The 22,912-nt window shown below is 40.7% G+C and overlaps 1 protein-coding gene across 2 annotated transcripts; it reads left to right on the forward strand.

Annotated features, from left to right (window-relative positions):
* The first annotated feature begins 8,409 nt into the window (after window positions 1–8,409).
* B2M (beta-2-microglobulin) lies at window positions 8,410–19,845 on the forward strand. 2 transcript variants are annotated; one of them, XM_059181409.1, is made up of 4 exons: window positions 8,410–8,566; window positions 12,127–12,402; window positions 12,956–12,983; window positions 17,874–19,845. In XM_059181409.1, the coding sequence occupies exons 1-3, from the start codon at window positions 8,470–8,472 to the stop codon at window positions 12,967–12,969; spliced, it is 387 nt and encodes a 128-aa protein (XP_059037392.1). In that variant the 5' UTR covers window positions 8,410–8,469; the 3' UTR covers window positions 12,970–12,983; window positions 17,874–19,845. The 2 variants fall into 2 exon arrangements, with proteins under 2 accessions (XP_059037392.1, XP_059037391.1); XM_059181408.1 differs by lacking the exon at window positions 17,874–19,845 and adding an exon at window positions 13,971–14,459.
* The last annotated feature ends 3,067 nt before the right edge of the window (window positions 19,846–22,912 follow it).

The raw sequence follows: 22,912 nt of genomic DNA on the forward strand, positions 1-22,912 counted from the left end.
TAAAAAAGTATGGTATATTCATAAAAGGAAATACAGTTGACTCTTGAATAACATGGGCTTGAACCATGTGGATTTTTTCCCCATAAATACAGTTTAATACTATAAATGTGTTATCTTTATGATGTTCTTAATATTTTCTTTTCTCTTCGCTTTATTGTAAGAATACATGTATAATATATACACAAAATATGTGTTAATTGAATGTTTATATTATTGGTAAGGTTTCCAGTCATTAGTGGTTAACCTTTTTAGGAATCAAAGTTATATGCAGATTTTCAACTGTGGGGGAGGTCCTATAACCCCCATGCTGTGCAAGGGGCAACTGTATTATGAAAGCAGTAGAAAACTACACAGATCTCTATTATTATAGAAATGGATATATTGTCCATGATATATAGTTAAATAAAACCTATTTGCAAAAAAGTCTATGCAAAATAATTACATCTTTGTATGTAGAACCATATTCATATCTGTATACAAATAGACTAAGTCTAGGGACAAACATCGGTTCATTAGCAGTAGCTTTTGGTGGTGGCTTAACAGACAATTTAAGTTACTTTTATTCTTACCTCTGTAGTCTGAATTTTTCATAATGAATATGAATTTTATAATTAGAAAAAAAATGAAGCTATGTGGTAAAGGTTTTTAAAATATCAAACAAAAAATGCCTCAAAGACAAGCGAGTTAAAAACAAAACAAAACCCAGCTTTGCTGTGCCTATATCATGATCTAAGGGATAAAGTCCACATTCTTTCCATGGCACCAAAGTCCTCTGCGTGCTCTTTAACCCCTCCAGGTGGAGTTAATTGCTTTCCTGGAATCATAATTTTAGTCGCACACCTGTAAGTCAGAGTCTCTGAGCTCTTTGAAGAAAGATGTTCCCCCAATGCCAGGCCAGTGCCTGGCACCTAGCAAGGTGCTCAGTAAAGGTTTGTTAAAGGATTGATTGTGGTGCACACTGAGATCTGAGGGATAGATAGGGACCAGGCTAAGTAGAAAGAAACTAAAGCTTTGGGAGACCTTTATCCTGGGGACTAGAAGGCTCTTCTGTTCCTCTCCTTCTGTGTTTAACACTGGCGACAGCAGAGAGGGCAGAAGTGGTTTGGCCCACTTGGCGTGTCATGTCTGTGAAATTGTCCAGAAGGGGTAGTTGGGACTAAGCCATGTTGGCGAGGACAGTGATAGGAGGTGCAATACCAAAGCTCCTGATCAGCTCAGGTTTCAGCCCAACTCCCACCCCTTCAGTTATGGAATGGAAAATAGCTCTTCCTCAAACGTGAGTGTACCAAAAATGCACTAGATGGCCAGAATCTGGTTAACCAATGGGTAAACTTGACTTTGAAAGGCAAATATTTCTACTGAGCTAAGCTCCTGGCAACCAAGGCCCAAATGTCTGTGATTCTGAAAAAGGGGCACGAATTATTTTTTTCTTACTGCTGTAACACTACGAATTGCACAAATTACCACAAACTTGGTGGCTTTAAACAACACAAATTTTCATCTTACAGTTGTGTAAGTCACAAGTCTAAAGTAAGTTTTAGGGGGTTAACATTAAGGCAGATCTGCTTTCCTTTCTAGAGGCTCTAGAGGAGAATCTTTCCTGATGTTATCTTTCCTGATAAAATCAAGGGGAGGTACAAAGTCCCTTACAACATTCACAGTGATTACGACATGAACAACTGGGTAGATGGGGCATTATTCTGCCTACCACAAGGTATGACATGGAGAAACATCTAAAATTATTAATGATAAGAAACCAGGGTGCCTGGGTGGCTCAGTTGGTTGAGCGACTGCCTTTGGCTCAGGTCAGGACCGTGGAGTCCTGGGATCAAGTACCACATCGAGCTCCCTGCTCGTCTGCTGCTCCCCCAATCTTTCTCCTTTCATGCTCTCTCTCTTTCAAATAAATAAATAAAACTTAAAAAAAAATAAGAAACAAGTTCTGTATACAATGACATCAAAAATAGCTATATTATTAAACTGAAATAATCAAGTTCAGTTCATATGTAAGGAATGATCCAAATTTTGTGGAACCCTCCCTTCCCCTAACTAAACTCTGAGTATAAGCTCACTGAACCACCTTCCATGACCTCTTGGGGTAGATGGCAGAGCCCACCTCACCCACCCACATCCTCAGGGCATCGAGTGGCCAGAGGGGTCAATTCCGTCTCTGGTTTTGCTGTCATTGGTCATTGGATAAAAAGATTTTTGGCTTTTTAGTAATGCTAAATTGCCTTTTAGCAAACTCATTTGTGACACATTGATCTACAGTCGTAATGATGATAATAAATAATAAAATAAGGAAAAAATATCACAAACTCACCAAACTTCTGTTATCTGACTTCCTCCTTTATATCTTGACTGCGGCCATTGTGTGTGTGGTGGCTCTTGTGTATACATCTCTTGCCTTTTGGTGTTTTCTTTTTGTTTTAAATTACTGATGTTTTAATAAACAATTCTTCCTGGTTTCTTTACAGTCTTCTTTTGGAAGAAGAGTTTTTAGCAAGTCCCTGCCTTCTGAGCAAAGAACAAAGTGGTATCTGACTACTGGACACCTAACAGTGGAGGGAAGAAAAACAGAGAAGAGCTTAGAAAGGTCCAAGACATCAGAGAGGAGAGAGCATAGAATCAGATGCAGATCCAGCATAGCAGGGAATACCAGGGAAGACCACATATACCAACTGGCCAGTAACAGCTAAGCGAGCTGGAAAGTGGGAAGCTGGGGTTTAGAGAAATTTACCAAAAGAGAAAAGGAGCATTTGAAAGAGTATTGTTTGTTTTTTAAAGATTTTATTTATTTGAGAGAGGGAGTATGAGCAGGTGGGAAGGGCAGAGGGAGAGGAAGAAGCAGACTCCCCACTGAGCAGGCCGGGGGCTCCACTGTAGGTTGGGGGCTCCACCAGGGGCTGGAGCCCGAATCCTGAGATCATGACCTGAGCTGAAGGCACACACTTAGCCAAGCAAGCCACCCAAGTGCTCCAGAATTCTGTAGTTTTTAAACAGAAAGTGAGATGCAGACCCGAGGACCTACGAGGGAAAAAATTGCTTGAAGTGGTAGTTCCAGTAATTTAGTCAGTGGGTTTAATATCCCCAGGGATGGTGCCCAGTCCGTGGCTCCTGGGGTTGTCCTGTTAAACCCACACAGTTAGGCGGTTTTGGCTTCTGCATTTACTTTTTTTCATCCAAGCCGACAATTGATGATGCCTCTAATCCCGCTTATAGTGGGTGCTGTGTTCCAAACTATAATAGTCTTTGTAGTCATAATTTAAAAATTCCTCACTTTCCAAACTATACACAATGTCTATCGATGGCAGGATAAGCATCACACCTTTGTGGTTTCTGAGGGGAGGAGAGTGAAATAAGAGACAAATGAGGGAACTTTCACTTTTACTTTGCATTCTTCCAATGGCCGTACATTTATGTGTTGGGCTTGTAATTAAAAACTATAAGTACATTAAATACTGTGGTCACCACTGTCAAAAGGATTTGAGAGAAATTGGAATTTTATAGGTCTGTAGCGCTTGATGTTTTTCATACCAAATGTATATGTTTTTCCCAATAAAAACAAATAGGCAATTGAGAGAGCATGGTGGTTACACAGAAGCCTGAGGCAGAGATTCTCCACCATCCAGATATTTCAACTCTCTTTTGTCTCCCCATGTACTCTCCCTCATATAACGATAATAGTACTTAGTTGCTATGGCTCTTCCCCCCTCCTATTTCCCACCTCCTATGTCTGACTTAGCAGCAATCAATTAAAAAAAAAAAAAAAAGACTCACACGGTGTTCCATTTCCTCTGGTCCTGTTGCCTTATGTAACAGCTCTCAAATCTCAGAAGTCAATCAGTACCGACACCTTCGGTGGGTGCTAATAAATTAATTATTTTAACTGATTTTAACTTAAGACTGGAATCTCCTGGTGGTCAATCTGTTGTCCCTTTTTGCTTTATTGTGACAGGATTTTCCAGAAAGCCTACACTTAACTGACATTTGCTTCATTTAATGGAACTGAACACAAAAGACTGAGGATTTTCAGTCTCCAGATAGACCTAACCAGGATGTACTTTTGGTAAGGCAGCAACCTTCAGATTCCTTAAGTTAAACCATTTAATAATAATCATCTTTGGGTTGTAGGATTACTAGTTTTAATTTTTTCTCTTTTTAAAAAAGATTTTATTTGAGAGAGAGAGAGAGAGAGCGTGAGCAGGGAGAGGGGCAGAGGGAAAAGCAGATTTCCTGCTGTGCATAGAGCCTGACTCTGGACTCTTGGATCCTGACCTGAGCTAGAGGGAAATGCTTACATGACTGAGCCACCCAGATGCCCCTGATTTTCTTCTTTATAGTTTTTAGTATGTTCCAATTTTAGTATGTTCCAATCATGTATATATATTACTTTTGTGGGCAGAAAAAAAAAGGTTAAGAAATACTCCTACACATCTTGGTGCTGGTTCCTGTTTATTTACTTCCCCTTACCTTCTCATCTACTTTTAATCCTTGCCCAGATCTCCAAGCCAACCAATGAATCCTTCCCCTGAACTCCTTCTCTGAAAGCAATTTTTCTAGTGGGAATTATGGGGCCTTTGGACTCAGATGGACTAGTGTTTGAATCCCAGCTCAGAATGAATGTGGGCAAGTATCTTACTTCTCTGTCTCCTTGTCTGTAAATGAAAGTAACACCTACCTTCTAGATTGTTGTGTAGTTTGGGTCAGGAGCCTCACAAACTGTATATGGATCACCGAGGATATTATTAAAATGCAGACTCTGGTTTAATAGGTCTGGGATGGGCCCAAGAGCCTGCATTTCTAAGAATGCTTAGGTTTTGCTGATGTCAGTGATGTACAGACTACACTTTGAATTGCAAGGGACTAATGACATAACTTTTGAAAAAGCCCTGACACAAATGTCCCACCTATGCTTGGTGTCTTCTCCTCTTGAGTGGGCCTGGCTCTCCTGACTGTTGGATGGACTCATCTCAGAAAACCGCTGACTAAAGTCCACTCAGGTGCAACCCAACTCACTTGAGCATTAACCCATTCCTATTTCCTTTCCACTTTAATATTGTTCTTTCTCTTTCTGTTCAAGCACTTCATCCTTCTTCTGTCTGACAACAACAGAAGTATCTGTGCTTTTTTATTTTTAACAGCTTTATTCAGGTATAATTGACATACAATAAATTGTATTTAAACTGTATAGTCTAAAATATGTATACATCCATGAAATCATCATCAAACTCAAGATAAACTCATATCCATCAACCCCAAACTTTCTTTATGCTCCTGACTCTCCCATATGCTGCACCTTCCCGAAACCACACATCTGCTTTCTGTTCTAGATTGGTTTGCCTTTTCTAGAGTTTTACATAAACAAAATTGTACAGTATACTTTTTGATCTGGTCTCTTTCATTCAGCACAATTATTTCATCCATATTGCTGTGTAAAGTACTTCCTTCCTTGCTTAATGCTGATAGCATTACCCTGTATGGATATACCACAATTTGTTTTTCCAGTCACTCATTGATGGATGATTGTTGTTCCCAGTTTTTGGCTATTACAAATAAAGCTGTTATGAATATTTGTGTACAGGTCTTTGTATAGAAATATTTTATTTTCTCTTGGGTAGATATTAGGATATCCAAGGCTGGATTATATGGCCAGTATATGTTTAACTTTTTAAAAAAACTGTCAAATTATTTTCCAAAGTGATTGTATCATCTTACATGATAGGGGAATTCCAGTTCTTCCACATTCTTGAAAAATTTACTCTTTTAAAAAAAGATTTCTTTTATTTATTTGAGGGAGTGAGAGAAAGAAACAGAGAGTGAGTGGAAGGGGGAGGGGCAGTGGGAGAGAATCTTCAAGTGGACTCCTCACTGACCAGGGAGCCCAACACCCAGCTTAATTTCATGACCCTAAGATCATGACCTAGCTAAAACCATGACTCTGAGCTAAAACCAAGAGTTGGGTGCTTAACAGACTAAGCCACCCAGGCACCCTGAAATATTTACTATCTTAAACAAACATTCATTGTAAAAAAATTTTTAGGAAGGTCACAGGCAAAAAAAAAAAAAAAAAAGAGAGAGAGAGAGAGAGAGAGAGAGAAAAAGAAAGAAAAGAAATCCAGCTGTTATTCCCATGACTGGGAGATAACACTATTAAATTGCTGTGTTTGTAGATTTCCACAAGTTTACCCTACTAAACAAACAGTGCTCTTAACTAAAAAAAAAGTTTTGGGGCACCTGGGCGGTATAGTCGGTTGAGTGTCTGACTCTTGGTTTTGGCTCAGGTTGTGATCTCAGGGCTGTGAGATGGAGCCGTTTCAGTCTCCACCCTCAGCACAGAGTCTGCTTGGGATTCTCTCTCCCTCTCCTATAGCCCACCCCCCTGTTTTGCTCTCTTTCTCTAACAAGTTTTTTTTTTTTGTTTGTTTTGTTTCTTAAGATTTATTTATTTATTTGACAGATAGAGATCACAAGTAGGCAGAGAGGCAGGCAGAGAGAGAGAAGGAGAAGCAGGCTTCCACTGAGCAGAGAGCCGGATGCAGGGCTCCATCCCAGGACCTTGAGATCATGACCTGAGCAGAAGGCAGAAACTCTAACCCATGAGCCACCCAGGTGCCCCTTTTTAAAGACTCTCAAATAAGTCTTTTAAAAAAAGTTTTATATCTCATTTTCACTCTCACTATTCAAAGCATATCATAAATGGAAATTTAAGAAAAATACAGGAGTTTCTCAAATGCAGAAAACTGAAAAATATACTTTTCTCTGTCTTTATTGCATTTTAAAATTATTATTTAAATTGGTTTTCTAAGTGACTAGTCAGAATCTATCTATACTGAATTTTAAGTATACTCTTTCTCTGTGATGTAGTAAATAGAGAATTTAGGAGATGAAAAATAGCTCTATACTCCCAAGGCATTAGAAAATTCAACACGAATGTTTCAGGCCTTAAGAGTCTTAAGTGAGTTTAAAAACACAAAAAACAAATGAGAGAAGCAAGAATGTCTTTACTCATAACTTTATGCATAACAATTATTCTTATATTTTGAGAGAATTATGGATAAAGCTTGTAGGAAAACTAGGTAAATAATACCAATAGTTAGAGTAGGCTTGTTAAACATAAAACACTGTGTTAGGAACTGTGTGAGGCTCTCTGTGCATTATCTCATTTCATTAGTTTCAGACATGGCTTCCACAATAGGGGTTAGTACAAGGTCTAAAAATATGTAAAAGAAATATAGAACAAATTTGTTGTTTCCTTGGGGAATCACAACCCAACTCCTTTTAACTGAAAACCATGGTGATTTCCAAGATCTCTGTCTTTCCACCCCCATGGTTCACTTCCTCTCCTCACTGTTCCACTGAGAGACTGGTGGATTCGGCTGCCACATGATGTCAGCATCTTTTTTAAGGTATCTCTGAAGTATAGTTTTTCTTAAGGGGTCTAACATTGTTATGCTCTTACAGTCAGTAGGTTTGACATCTTTGGCTGCTCCCATAGCGGATGCAATCCAAATTCTCACTAAAATTTCAGAGTCCTTATCTTCCAAGTGTCTAAAGCATGAAGGCAATGGCATCGGGAGAGTTTGAATCCTAGTCTCAGCTTTTGTTTTCCCTTATCCATAATTCATTCATTCATTCATTCATTCCATTTATTGAATACCTACTATGTGCCAAGCCATTCTAATGCAGTAATTCACAGGGATTACCTAAAGAGGTCTGTAAACTCTAAGGCAGTTACTGCTTTTGCTATCAGTGGTTGTTTTTCCCACAAATCAACAAAATGAAGAAAATTACCTAAACAACAGCAGGAAGATACAGAGAAGAATTTCTTGGCACAGCGGTTTATTTACCAAAAGAAACTTTTGCCTGAAGGAATGCAGGAGGCAAGAAGGTCCTTGTCCACTCTGTACAGTTCTCTGAGTAGTCCTCAGGAGGCCTTGAGATTCCTGGACTATTTTTCTTGCTCAGAGAATCCGGAATCCTGGGTCATAATTATTAATCAGAGTTCTTCTTTTGCCCCGCACCATTCGTCCTTTGTCTACTCTATTAATCTTTCAGGATTTGAGTTTTCTCGAATGCAAACCCCAGGTTTTAGAACCTTAGGGTCCCACCTGGCTGGGACACAGTAAGCAAGGTATTCTGAGTCTGGATGGTTCTCAAGGAGAGGGCGCGGGACCAACGTAGGTCCCGCCCGGGTTCTATGATAGCAGGCCCTCTACCCAGGCTCTGGCGCGCACCCTAGTCGCAGCGCGCCGGCCTCTAGACAGCAAAACCCCTCTATCCAACCCACGTCTTCGTGGGCATCACGAGCCCTTATAGGAAAATGAAACTGAAAACGGGAAAGTCCCTCTTTCTAACCTGGCCCGGCCTCGAGCGCTCGGAGACAAGTGACGGCTCCCGCCAGAAGGGTTCTGATTGGCGGTGCGCGCGAGTACTATAAGTGGAGGCGCCCGGCGGGCGGGCCACTCTATGTCCCGCGCTGCTCCTACTCCGGTGGCGATGGCGCTTCTCTGGACGTTGGTCTTCGTCGGGCTGCTCTCTCTGTCCGGCGTGCACGCCGTCCAACGTGAGTGTCCCCTCTTGCCCAAGCGCTTCTCCTGTGCTCCAATCTTTTTGGCATTCTCGGCGTTAACTCTGTAGCTCACCCACGCCTCCTCCTCCTCAGTTCTTCTGCGGGACCTGGAGGCTAGCTGCGGGCTTGGTCTGCGGGCGGGGAAGCGGTGGGGTGGCCGGCTAGTTGGGGGGGTGGTGGGTGCGAGCCCAGGACGCAAGCCTTTTTTCTCTTCTTCGGGAGAGGGGGGTTAGGGAGGCCTCCGGCATGTGCGTTCCGGGTGGGGCTGGACAAAGTTTCGGGGTGATGACAGACTTCGGAGCGGCCGAGGTGGGGGAGGGTTTCTCTTCCGCGGAACCTCTAGCTTGCCGGGTGCAGCAGTCGGCCTGGGAGGGCGGGTCCCGAAAGCGGGGAGTCGGGGGCCGTGAAAAGGTGGAGACATCCGTCTTTGCGGGAGGCACCGCGCAGGTCCATCAGTCGGCTGCAGCTGCTCCGCTCGGATCCCGGGGGCTTCGGGGCTTCCTCTGTACCGCCCGGCGGGTTGCCGGCCCCACAAATATGCGGCGAAACTGTGGGGGAGGAATCCACACGTGGAGTTTGTATAATGCTTAGAGGTGTTACAGAGCGCTTTGACATCATTAATTCACTTGTTCCCGTTCCTTGTCGCTTTTAATAATCACAAGAGCTAGTCTTTATTGATAAGGGGCGTGCTGGGGACGTTGTGTGCTCTATGCCATCTGATTCTGAGATGAGCCTACGATGTAAAGGCAATGGTTAATATCTCCGGCATTTCATACGTAAGGAAACTGAGCCATCAAGAGTTTTAAGTAACTTAATCAACACAACACGGGGGAGAAACGGCAGACAGTCTAACTAACGGGAGCAGAGCTTTTTGTGTGGCTGTGCGCCCTTTGGCTGCAAACTCTGCGGTTTTTCAGTACCTCCTCGTCACCTTCTGGTGTGAGATTCTTGCCAGCAAGCTGGAGAGTCTGGGGCCCCTGTTTTTCTTCACAGAGGGCTTCCTTTTTGGCTCCTTGCCTGGTTCTTCCCAAGATGAACTAAGCTTCTACTTTCTGTTTTGAAAAAGCGAAGGTTTACCAGTCAGGAAGACGGTAAAGCCAATGATAAGGGTAATCAAAATGGTTACCCAGAGTGTCAGGGACACTCTAGATCTTGAGCACGTTCTAAATAACTCGTAGTATACCAGAACCCTCATATTTTCCCCTCACAAAAGCGTCTGTGGAGTGGGGGTTTGGATCCTGAAAAGAAGGTATTTATAGTCTATTTACAAAATAAAGCACAAATAAAATTATTGATATTTGGTGACGACCACAGAAATAATTTTAAAAATAACAAACTGACATTAAAAGAAAAATCTTTTTTTTAAAGATTTTTTTTTTATTTTTTAAAAGATTTTATTTATTTATTTGACAGAGAGAGATGACAAGCAGGCAGAGAGGCAGGCAGAGAGAGAGGAGGAAGCAGGCTCCCTGCTGAGCAGAGAGCCCAATTTGGGGCTCAATCCCAGGACCCTGGGATCATGACCCGAGCCGAAGACAGTGGCTTAACCCACTGAGCCACCCAGGCGTCCCTTTTAAAAGATTTTATTTATTTATTTGACAGACAGAGATCACAAGTAGGCAGAGAAGTAGGCAGAGAGCCTGATGCGGGGCTCGATCCCAGGACCCTGGGATCATGACCTGAGCCGAAAGCAGAGGCTTTAACCCACTGAGCCACCCAGGCGCTCCAAAAGAAAAATCTTACTTTGAAAGTTTGCAAAGTAGTATATAACATGAATAGATCATTTCTAGAAGATACTCTGGAGGGGCACTTGGGTGGCTCCGTCGATTAAGTGTCTGCCTCTGACTGGGGTCATGATCTGGAGGTCCTGGAATTGGACCCTGGGTTGGGCACTCTGCTCCATGGGGAGTTCGGCTTCTCCCTCTATGCTCTCCCTCTCTATTTTTCTTTCTCAAATAAATAAATAAAAATCTTAAAAGATACTCAAGAAATGGGTAATGATTGCCTCTGGGGGTCTGTTTTTTGCTCTTTCTCTTGTGTGGGTTTTGTTTCACTGTGGACATAAACTGATGTTTCCATTAAGCTTCAGAAACTCAACTAACTGTTCCAAAGTCATAGAACCAGTAAGTGGCTGAGCCCAGATTCAAACCCAGGTCTTGTCTGATATTTGTCCTCCTCTTAGAAGAGGTTATTGTGATGTTCTTGCAGAACCCTGCCTGGCTCCCTCAAAGAGAGAATTCTACGCCTGATGAACCTTTGTTCTGACTCTTGTGGCATTTATTATGTTCTAATTATTAGAAGTTCTGATACAAAGAGCTTTCTGATTTGTCTTCATTTTTAACTTTATGGAAAAAAAAAATCAGGGCTTCATTGGGATCCCCAGGCTAGCTCCTGATGGGGCTGGTGACCTTTTCTTTGATGACAGGGTGTTTCTAGACAGATAAACTTGGTCAGAGAAGTCTGGTACTGCTCCTCCCTACCACCTCCTGGACACAGAGGAGTTTCCCTTTAGTAACCATATACGCTGGATATACTTATATTTAAAAGTGAATTATATACGTATATTGGTGTCAAGCTGTACATTTAGTGGCAGTAACACTTCTCTTCACTCGATGAAAAATACAGAAATGGTCTAGTTATGCATCCCATTTTGGAAATGACTCTTCTATAGCACTAACATATTCCCAGTGTGGCTAGTTACAGCAATCACTTGAGGGTGGAAATTAAAAACGCAAATCCCACTCTTGCACACATTATTCCACTTGGTCATGGTGGAGAGTATGTCCTTTTTCATTTGCCACAGTCCTCACCCTTCCCTATTTTTCTTACCCAGCCCAGTTTACTCACTTATGGTGTTTCTGGCTTCTGTATGCATTTAAGTTTTGTTCAAGGTAATAATAATAACAATATCTGCCATTTACAGAGCAGCTTCTGTGTGCAAGGCACTATACTAGACACAATACATATTGGGAAGTTAGATGGGTGTGGATCTAGGTAGGATCAGGAACCAAAAAGGAAAGGAGCAAACATTAAAAAAAGAAAAAAAAAGATGGCATGAAAAAAAAAGATGGCATGAAATAAGGTGCAAAAACATAAGTTTTTTGATGTGGCTATTATGAAGAGTATGTGAAGTGAGAAATGAAGTTTGAAAAGTAGGTTGGGGCCAAATCATGAGGACTCTTGAGAATGTGTGGAGGAATTATATGGGTGTTAAAGAAGCCATCAAAAGTTCTTGAGAGTCTCCACAGAAAGGTTCTTAAAAGACTTGGCACAAACTCCAGTGACAGAAGATGATACTATTAGGAATCTTCTAGGAAAAAAACAAAAAGCCACGAGTAGAGGAATTAATGTGGGAAAGATACTAAGTCGTGGTTTATCCCTCAAAATGGAAGCAGCCTTTTGGAAAAGTGGAAGCTCATTTGGCCAGAGTAGAAATGGAATTGGGAGAAATCAATAATCAAATTTAAACAATGTTGCCTGAGATAGCTTTAGACCAAGGTAGTCCAAGTGAAATATTCTGCAATTTTCATTTGTCTTTCTATCATGTCCCTCAGGTACTCCAAAAATTCAGGTTTACTCACGGCACCCCACAGAGAATGGAAAGCCAAATTTCCTGAACTGCTATGTGTCAGGATTCCACCCACCAGAAATTGAAATCGAACTGCTGAAGAATGGAGAGAAGATGAATGCAGAACAGTCAGACCTGTCTTTCAGCAAGGACTGGAGTTTCTATCTTCTGGTCCACACTGAATTCACTCCCAATGGACAGGATGAATTTAGCTGCCGTGTGAAGCATGTTACTCTCAAAACTCCCCAGGTCGTTAAATGGGGTAAGCTTTTAAGTTCTTTCCTTACCTACTAACATTTGTAGCTGTGTATAGGCACAGCTTAAAGCTGCTTTGATAAAAAAAAAAAAACTGCATACTGGGACTGACAGGGAATATTATTTAAAGCTCTGATAAGTGGCACCTTTTGAGACACCTCTGCACAGACCCATCCCCAAAACAGTAGTTTCCCTGCAGCAAAAACAGGGAGCAGCAGCAGTTGGCACCTGCACAAATGCACATGAACTACCAGTGTTTCTTCCCTCCTGGTCTCCTGGGCCTTCCTGACAGCCTCGTGGATACTTTGAACCACCAAAGCTCTCCAGAAGGCACAGGACTTCATCTGCAGGCCCTGCTGTCCTAGCACCCTACCCAGTAGTCCCTGGCTGAGTTGGGAGCTGAGGCTAGTAGGCAAGGTTGGGCCCTACCTACTGGGTATTCATGGTTAGGGTCTGCAGGCTATTCTGCCAGACTTATTTATAAACAGTTCTAGACATTTGTTAATAGTATTTTAAAAGTAAAACTTACTCTCTTCCTTTTTCCGTTTTCTTTTTCATAGAGCGAGACAACTAACCAGCATCATGGAGGTAGGTTTCTAATCTTAAGAAAATATTTTTCTTGTTTCACCGTCCTGGGTACTATTTACAGAGAGCTCTGTAAGATAACCCTCATTATAGGGAAGATCTTAATCAGGGTAGCATTTCAGCACGTAGGAAAGAATCCTACAGGGAATATGTTTTTTTTCCCGTGGAGTGGCATGAGAAAGGTGTGTAGCCCCAGTCTCATGCTGCCAGTGGCCCTCCAAACAAAATCAGAGGAGCTGTTGGAGTGCTTTAACAGGATAGAGGCAGCTAGTTACTCACACCACCTGCAAGGATTTGATCTTTCTTCTTCTGTTTCTACGGTGGGCATCTCTGGGCCTTCAGAAATGAACTGTTCTCTTCCTTTGTATAGCAGTTGCTTTATTATTCAGCCTGAAAAGAGGAGTGACGTGGTTTTGTAGATTCCCTGTTCCCTTAGTCTGTTGTTCAGTGTTAGTGTGTGGGCACTGTGTTTGCCTTCTAGAGGCTCCCAGTCCAACAGAGTAGAGAAATGGAAAACGCAGTGTAAAGATACTATAATACGTGTAGCTACAAAAACTTCTCGCATTGTGAAAGTGGGAAGAATTGGACTTGTCTGCATTGCTGGAGTCCAGAGGTCAAAATCCAGCTTTGCATGAAATTTATCTCCATGGGGTACCATGGAGAAATTTCCCGTTACCTCCCAGGACAGGGAAATTAATTTGAGAAAGCATCAGAGAGGTTGGATGACCTGCCTGGAGTCACACAGTTACTAAATGGGACAGCAGGGATCTGAAATCTAATACAAGCATTCTTTCCTATAAGAATGTGGGAGAACCAATGGGATAAATTAATGGGGTATGCTCTTTGTAATGGGTTTGGAAAATTGTCTGCAGCTGTTTCTTTTACAAACAATGATTTACATAGCAGAAGTCAGACAAATTTGGTGGTGTGATCTATAATCTAGATAAAATAAATGTATTTGCTAACAAATCTATTTTCCTTTTTTTCCAGGTTTGAAGATTGTGCTTATAGATTGCATTAATTTCAAATGCTATGTTCTTATTAATGCTGATATGCTTTTATGCTTTATGCTTATAAATCATAGTCATATTGATGATGATGCAAATATAATCTAATTGTTAATTCTACATTGATGATTCTGTTGCTGTATTTGACCCGTCTATGCGGTAGCTGTAGTTGTGGGGCTGGAAAAATCTTGGAGAGAATTCTCATGGTCAGAACTGAATTGTTCAGTCTATTCACACAAAAGATAGTTATGCATGTTTAGAGTTAATTTCCAATTTGCATACTTTGTTTAGAATTTGGGGGAAATTTTTTGAAAGATAACCTCTAAGTTACTGGAAATTTGTTATAGTGGGTATAATACGTGTAGAATCTCTGTCCTGAGATTCTCACTCACCTCTTACATCAGAAACATTGTTGCACACAATTTGACTTAATGTTAATTTTGTTTCAATAATTAAAACAATTGTAAAACTTGATGTGTTCAGTTTTTTATACATCTGTCCCTCTCTTGCCCCGCTCCCTTTTTAAAAGATTTTATTTATTTGAGAGAGAGAGAGAATACAAACAGGGGGAGGGCAAAGGGGGAGGGAGAAGCAGACTTCTTGCTGAGCAGGGAGACCCCTGCAGGGCTCAGTCCTAGGGCCATGGGATCATGACCTGATCTGAAAGCAATTACTTAACCTACTGAGGCACCCAGGTGCCCCCCGACTCTTTGTTATCAAACAGGAAAACAGTCTAGAAGTGTCACTTGGGAAAAAAGTATAAACCCCCGTTTTTTGGGCTTGACTCATGGTGGAAGGGGCCTCAGCAATCTACATTTTACAGATAAGGAACAAGATCCCAGGGAAATTAAATGACTTAGGGTGACACAGTGGTCTGCTGGGAGACCATGCCTGTCTTTTAGCCAGAGTTCTGTTCCTTGGGCCAAGACACAAGGAATGTGCAGGCTCTAAGAGGGAACAAAAGTATCTGAGGGTTTCATATTTTAGCAAGTAATAGATAAACTTTGAATGAAAAATGCTAGATTTCTCAATTTCAAAATATAGTTTATATATGCAGCATCGTGCATCTGACAAAGAATTTGAGTTAGTGTTAAGTGCTGACAAGATGAATAAAACACAAAACTGCTCTCAAATTTCTGTCTAGTGGAGGGACAGGCATGTGGTCAAACAATAAAAAAAATCCTGTTAAAGAGTATAATACAGGTATGACCAAAGAACCAAGTGATAGGAAAATGTGTTCGAGGAACAACAAGAAACTTTAGGTAGGCGTGAGGGAAGCCATTTGCTTGAATTGTGACTTGGTGGGTAGTGGTTCTCCCGACTGGTGAATGGAATCTGGGGCTTCCAAGCAGGATGACAAATTATGGGAAAGATGAAGGTATGGCAAGTGTGGATAATTCCAAACAGTGGAGCAAGGGTATTTGGGGGAATACTTGTAGGAACTCAGCTGAGCAGACTGAGCAGTGACTTACTTAGACCGGTCACTCTCTATCCTAAATTCACATTAGAATCACCTATGGAACTTGTTAAAAAATACTAGCTCTAAGAAATAAAGTCTATTAAAAACAAAAACAGGGGGGCACCTGGGTGGCTCTGTGGGTTAAAGCCTCTGCCTTCAGCTCAGGTCATGATTCTAGGGTCCTGGGATCGAGCTCTGCATCGGGCTCTCTACTCAACAGGGAGTCTTCTCCCTCTCTCTCTGTCTGCCTTTCTGCCTACTTGTGATCTCTGTCAAATAAATAAGCAAAATCTTAAAAAAAAAAAACAAAAACAGGGGCACCTGGGGGGCTCAGTAGGTTAAGTGTCTGCCTTTGGCTCATGCCATGATCTCGAGGTTCTGAGATCTAGCCCCACATCAGCCTCCCTGCTCATTGGGGAATGTAAACCAAAGCCACAATGAGATGTCACCCCATTCCAGTCAGAATGGCTATTCTCAAAAAGACAAGTGTTGGTAAGGATGTGGAGAAAAGGGAACCCTTGTGCACTGTTAGTACAAGTTAGTGCAGCACTATGTAAAACAGTATGGAGGTTTCTCAAAAAATTAAAAATAGAAATATCATATAATCCAGTAATACCACTGCTGGGTATTTACCCAAAGAATATGAAAACAATACTTTGAAAAGTTATATGCACTTCTATGTTTATTGCAGCATTATTTACAATAGTCAAGCAGTGGAAATAAACTGAGTGTCCATCCATAGTCTATAGATGAATGGATAAAGAGGGTATCATGTGTGTATGTGTGTGTGGTATACATATATATATATACAATAGAATATTATTCAACCACAAAAAAATTGCCACTTGCAACAACATGGATGGACTTAGAGGGTATTATGCTAAGTGAAATAAGTCAGAGAAAGACAAATAACATATGATTTCACTTATTTGTGAAATTAAAAAAAAAACCTGGAAATATAAACAAACTAAAACAGAATAAAATGGTGGATGCCAGAGGGAAGGGGGAATGGAGCACTGGACAATATAGATGACTTCAAGCTATAAAATTAATAAGCTGTGGGGATGAAAAATATAGCAAAGAGAGTATAGTCAATATACTATGGTGATAGTTGGTAACTACACCTATTGTGAGAACTGCATAATGTATAGAACTATTGAATAATGTACATCTGAAACTAATATAACATTGTATATCAACTATGGTTCAATTTTTTAAAAAATACTTATATTTTTAGAGTAGTTTGGATTTATAGCAAAATTGAGAGGAAAATACATAGATTTCTCATATACCTCCTAGCCCGACACATGCAGAGCCTTTTCTATTATCACCCCCCGAAACTACATTGACATAGTATAATCACCAAAGTCCATAGTTTACCTTATGGTTCCCTCTTGATGTTGATGATGTTATGTGCGTTTGGACAAATATATAATGACATATATCCATCATTATTAGGGTATCAGAGTATTTCGCTGCCCTAAAAATCCCCTCTGTTCTGCCTATTGATTCCTCCCAACCACTTCCTTCTGCTCTTCAATTGCTGGCAAAAAACTGATCTTTTTACTGTTTCTGTAGTTTTACCTTATCCAGAATATCATAAAGTTGTAATCATACATTTATTTGAGAGAGAGAGAGAGAGAATATAAGTTGGGGGAAGGGCTCAGGAAGAGAGAATCCCGATGTGGGTCTCAATCTCATGACCCTGAGAACACGACCTGAACAGAAATCAAGAGTCAGTCGCCCAACTGACTGTGCCACCCAGGTGCCCCAATAAATAAATACTTAAAAAATTCATTTTAGAATGAATTTAGAATGAATTAGAATTGTCCTCTTCATCATCGAATAATGAAAACAAAGAAAAAGAATTGTAAACCCCTGCAATCTCCTATGACAAAGATGACTACTTTCTGGACCCCACTGAGTTCTTTTAGTGTGTACCCATCACTCTCCATTTCATTTAATGGCTATTTTTTTGAAGATTCTATTTATTTGTTTGAGATAGATAGAGAGAGAGAGAACATGAGCGGGGGTGGGGAAGAGAGGCTTGATCCCAGGCCCAGGGGACCATGACCTGAGCCAAAGGAAGACACTTAACCAATGGAGTCATCCAGGCACCCCTTATAATGGCTGTTTTAAAAATTTAATTTTTATTAAATAATTCTCTTACATCAATCCCACTTACAACTGCACCTAAGACCATAAGATACTTAGGAGTAAACCGAATCAAAGAGGCAAAGGATCAGCACTGTAAAAGTTATAGAACATTTATGAAAGAAATTTAGGAAGTAACAAAGAAATAGAAGAACATTCCATACTCATAGACGGTAAGAAAAAATATTGTTAAAATGTTAATTATAATGTTACCCAGAGCAATCTACACGTTCAGTGCAATCCTTATCAAAATACTATCAACTTTTTTCACAGAACTAGAAAGACCCCGAATAGCCAAAGGAATATTGAAAAAGAAAACCAAAGCTGGTGGTATCACAATTCTGGACTTCAAGCTCTATTATAAAGCTATAATCATTAAGACAGTAGGTACTTGCACAAAAACAGACACAGGTCTATGAAACAGAATAGAAAATCCAGGAATGGCCCCTCAACTCTACAGTCAACCATTTTTTGACAAAGCAGGAAAGAATAGCCAATGGAAAAAAAGGCAGTCTCTTCAACAAATGATGCTGGGAAAATTGTACAACCCAATGGAGAAGAATGAAACTGGACCATTTCCTTATACCATACACAAAAATAGACTCAAAATGGATAAAAGACCTAAATGTGACACAGGAATCCATCAAAATCCCAGAGAAGAACATAGGCAGAAGAACACCTCTGTGACCTTGGCTAAAGCAACGTGCCAGACACATTTCCAAAGGCAAAAATGAACTATTGGGACTTCATCAAGATGAAAAGATTCTGCACAGCAAAGGAAACAATCGACAAAACCAAAAGACAACCTACAGAATGGGAGAAGATATTTGCGAATGTCTTATCAGATAAAAAGGCAGTATCCAAGATTTATAAAAAAAAAACTTACCAAACTTAACACCCAAAGAACAAATAATCCAGTCAAGAAATGGACAGAAGACAAGAGACATTTCTCCAAAGAAGACATCCAAATGGCCAACAGACACGTGAAAAAATGCTCCACATAACCTGGCATCAAGGAAATACAAATCAAAACCACAATGAGATGCTACCTCACATTAGTCAGAATTGCTAAAATTAACAAGTCAGGAAATGACAGATGTTGGCAAGGATCTGGAGAAAGGGGAACCATCTTACACTGCTGGTGGGAATGCAAACTGGTACAGCCATTCTGGAAAACAGTATGCAGGTATACCTAGGAGTTTAAAATAGAGCTACCCTAGGACCCAGAAATTTTACTGTATTTACCCCAAAGATACAAATGTAGTGATCTGAAGGGGCACCTACACCCCAATGTTTATAGCAGCAATGTCTACAATAGCCAAATATGGAAAGAGCCTAGATGTCCATCAACAGATGAATGGATAAATAAGATGTGGTATATATACACAATGGCATACTACTCAGCCATCAAAAAATTGAAATCTTATCATTTGCAATGACATGGATGAAAGTAGAGGGTATTATGCTAAGTGAAATAAGTCAATAGGAGAAAGAATCACATGACTTCACTCATAGGTGGAATTTAAGAAACAAAACAGAGGATCATAAGGGGAAGGAGGGAAAAATAAAATAAGACGAAATCAGAGAGGGAGACAAACCCTAAGAGACTCTTAATCATAGGAAACATACTGAGGGTTGCTGGAGGGTAGGAAGGTGGGAGAATGGGGTAACTGTGTGATGGACATTAAGGAGGGCATGTAATATAATGAGCACTGGGTGTTATATGCAACTGATGGATCACTGAATGCTAACTCTGAAACTAATAATACACTCTATGTTAATTGAATTTAAATAAAATAAAATCTAAAAAAAATTCTCTTGCATTTTCTTATAATTTTCCCTTTCAGAAAAATTTATAAGGGTCCAAGAAACCAGAGGAAGACAGCGTGTTATGATACAGGTTCTAGAACTGCAGAGAGAGTACAAGAGGATCTCACACCTTAAAGTGACCAAAGCAAGTGATAGTGAGAAAAAGCTGTAAGGTGGGAATTATGGCTTAAAGGCAATTCACCAAGGTAAATCAAGAAAAAAGATATCTGGAAGACAGAGACCAAAGAAATACAGAAATGTGAATTAGAATTCAGCAATTTTAACCTGGAATTGCTTTGTTGACCCAAAGACCTACAGGGAACATTGAGACAAGACTGCGACTATAGCTTAGTGTTTTGTGTGTTACATTCCTCAAGAATGGCGATTCATTTATTTATTAAATAAATAAATAAAATCTTAAAGGGAAAAAAAAGAATGGTGATCGGATGTTTTTTTTTAAAGATTTTATTTATTTGACAGACAGAGCTCACAGAGAGACAGGCAGAGAGAGAGGAGAAAGCAGGCTCCCCGCAGAGCAGAGAGCCTGATGCAGGGCTTGATCCCAGGACCCTGGGGATCTGGGATCATGACCTGAGCCAAAGGCAGAGGCTTTAACCCACTGAGCCACCCAGGCACCCCAGTGATCAGATCCTGACATCAATCCTGCTCACCCTTCATTCAGAACACCAGCATTTGCCTATCTCAGGCATTCCAAGCTGAGGTGCTAATCCTGATCCTATTATATATATATATATATATAATATTTTTAAACAAACTATATGAGCCTTTTACATTTTTCTCTCAACATCTATAAGCAGACACACTCACAGGAAAAGGTCCAGAAATATATGCAATAATCTCTTAACAATGTTTGCTTAAGGTCAGGAGCTAAAATAGCAGTAAGATAAAAGTAGGTTTTAAATTTTTATTCTATTTTTTAAAAATTTTAATTCCAGTGTAGTTAATATACAGTGTTATATTCATTACAGGTATACAGTATAGCGATTCAACAATTCTATAAGGCAGTGCTCATCACAAGTGCATTCCTTAATGCCCATCATCAATTTCACTCATCCCCTCAACCACCACCCCTCTGGTTTGTTCTCTATAGTTGAGTCTGTTTCTTAGTTAGTCTCTTTCTCTTTTTTTCCTTTGTTAATTTTTTTTTCTTAAATTCCACATATGAGAAATCATATGGTATTTCTCTTTCTCTGACTGGCTTATTTCATTTAGCATTATACTCTTCTAGAGCCATCCATGTTGCTGCAAATGGCAAGATTTCATTCTTTTTTTGTGGTCAATATTATGGTCAAAAATTATTCCATCTATCTATCTACCTACCTACCTACCACTCTTCTTTATCCATTGTATCCATTCATCTATCAATGGACACTCAGTTTGGATTTTTTCCCTTTCGGCACTTTGAATATATTATGCCACTCTCTTCTGGCTTGTAAAGTTTCTGTTGAACAATCTGCTGGTAGCCTTCTGGGTTTTCTCTTGTATTTACATCAAGTGTTTTCTTTTCTCCTGATTTTAACATTCCTTCTTTATCACTGCTTTTTACTATTTTAATTACTATGTGTCTTGTGTGGACCTGCTGGGGTTGACTGCTGGGAGATCTCTGTGCCTCCTGGATCTGAATTTCTGTTTTCTTTCCCAAATTGGGAGGGGGGGGTTCAGCTATTATTTCTTCACATTTTCTAATCCCTTTTCTCTCTTCTTCTTCTTCTGGGATCTCTATAATGCATATGTTATTACACTTGACTGAGTTCCCCAACTCTATCCTAATTTCACATAACTTTTTTCTCTCACCTGCTCAGCTTACTTACTTTCCATTACTCAGTCCTCCAGATTGCTGATATGTTCTTCTGCTTCTTCTAACCTGTTATTTGTTCCATCTAATGTATTTTTAATTTCAATTATTGTGTTCTTTATCTCTGACTGGTTCTTTTTTAATCTCTTTGTTAAGGGTCCTCCACTCTTTTCTCAAGTCCAGTGAGTACCTTTATGATCATTATTTTAAATTCTCTGTCAGGCATGTTACTCATTTCGATTTTGCTTAGGTCCCTTGCTGTAATTTTGTCCTGTTCTTTCATTTGAGACATATTCCTGTCTCATTTTGTCTAACTCTCTGAATCTGTTTCTGTTTGGTAGAAAAGTCTTTGCCCTTGAAAGTAGTGGGCAGGGTGTGCACTTTTAACAAGGTGGTGCCAATCCTTTTCCACAGGGGATGAGCAGCTGCCACAGAGACCACAAAGCACATGCAGCAGGCAGGGGCTAGAGAGCATACAAGTTGTGTGCGCTGGTCCTTTTCCATGGGGGATGCACAGCTGTCAGCAAGATGGGGCTGGCTAGGGCAGGCAGTTTTAACAAGGTGCGCATGTCCTCCATGGGAAGTGACTGCCATGTCACTGCCAGGACTGAGGCTCCGCCAAGTGTGTAGTCCAGATATGCAATGTTGGCAAGGTTTGCACTAGTCTTCTAGGGGAAGGGACTTGCAGTGCTGGGATTGGGTCAAGCCTAGCTGGAGGGCACAGCATGTGGTTTAAGCAGTTAGGTAGTGAATGTCAGTGCTGTGCTGGTTTCTGTACATGGCTCTGTGTTTATGCTGGGGGGAGTATGTGTATGTGGGGGGTGGGGAATGAGGTCTGCCAGCTCCTTTGGATAAATAAGATGTGGTATATCTTAATTGAACTTAATTGAAATCAAGTCCTTAACTGAACTCTGAAATTGGTGAATAATTCTCCCTCCCATATCCCCCAGGCATTTTTCCAATTCCTGCTTCTTAGCCAAATCTTAGCCAAATCTCCATGAGCTGTTTTTTGTGCTGTCTCTTTAAGGGCAGGGACTCAGTTTCCTATCACTCTCCCAGCTCTGAAACTGCTGATTTGTAATTTTCCAGGCTTTAAGTCCTGTGGGTATAAGAACTCATAAAATTTGGGCGCCTGGGTGGCTCAGTGGGTTAAGCGTCTGCCTTCGGTTCAGGTCGTGATCTCAGGGTCCTGGGAATGAGGAGGGGATCAAACCCTGCACTGGGGCTCTCTGCTCAGCAGGGAGCCTACTCCCCCCTTACCTGTGATCTCTCTGTCAAATAAATAAATAAAATCTTAAAAACAAAAACAAAAAACTCAGGAAATTCAGCTAAGCCCCTCTGGTTTTCACAGCCAAATGTTGTAGGGATTCCTCTTCCCAGTGCAGGCTCCCAGGTGTGATAGTCTGTTTCTCTATCCTTACCACACCCATAGCTCTCTTCCTTCAGCAACCAGACACAAGGGATTCAACTCCCTATCTCATCTCTGCCCTTCCTACCCTCTTCCATGCGGACTCTCCTCTACATTTAGTTGTGGTGTTTGTTTTGCCAGTCTCCAGGTCATTTCTGCAGTTATTTACACTGATGTTAGTGTTACCTATAGTTGTGTCTGTGGGACGAGGTGAGTTTAGGGTCCTCCTACTTGGCTATCTTCCCCAGAAATCCAGAACAATCAAAAGTAGACTCTTTT

Source organism: Mustela lutreola, chromosome 7 (assembly GCF_030435805.1).
Source record: "Mustela lutreola isolate mMusLut2 chromosome 7, mMusLut2.pri, whole genome shotgun sequence".
In the NCBI taxonomy this organism is placed as follows: Eukaryota; Metazoa; Chordata; class Mammalia; order Carnivora; family Mustelidae; genus Mustela; species Mustela lutreola.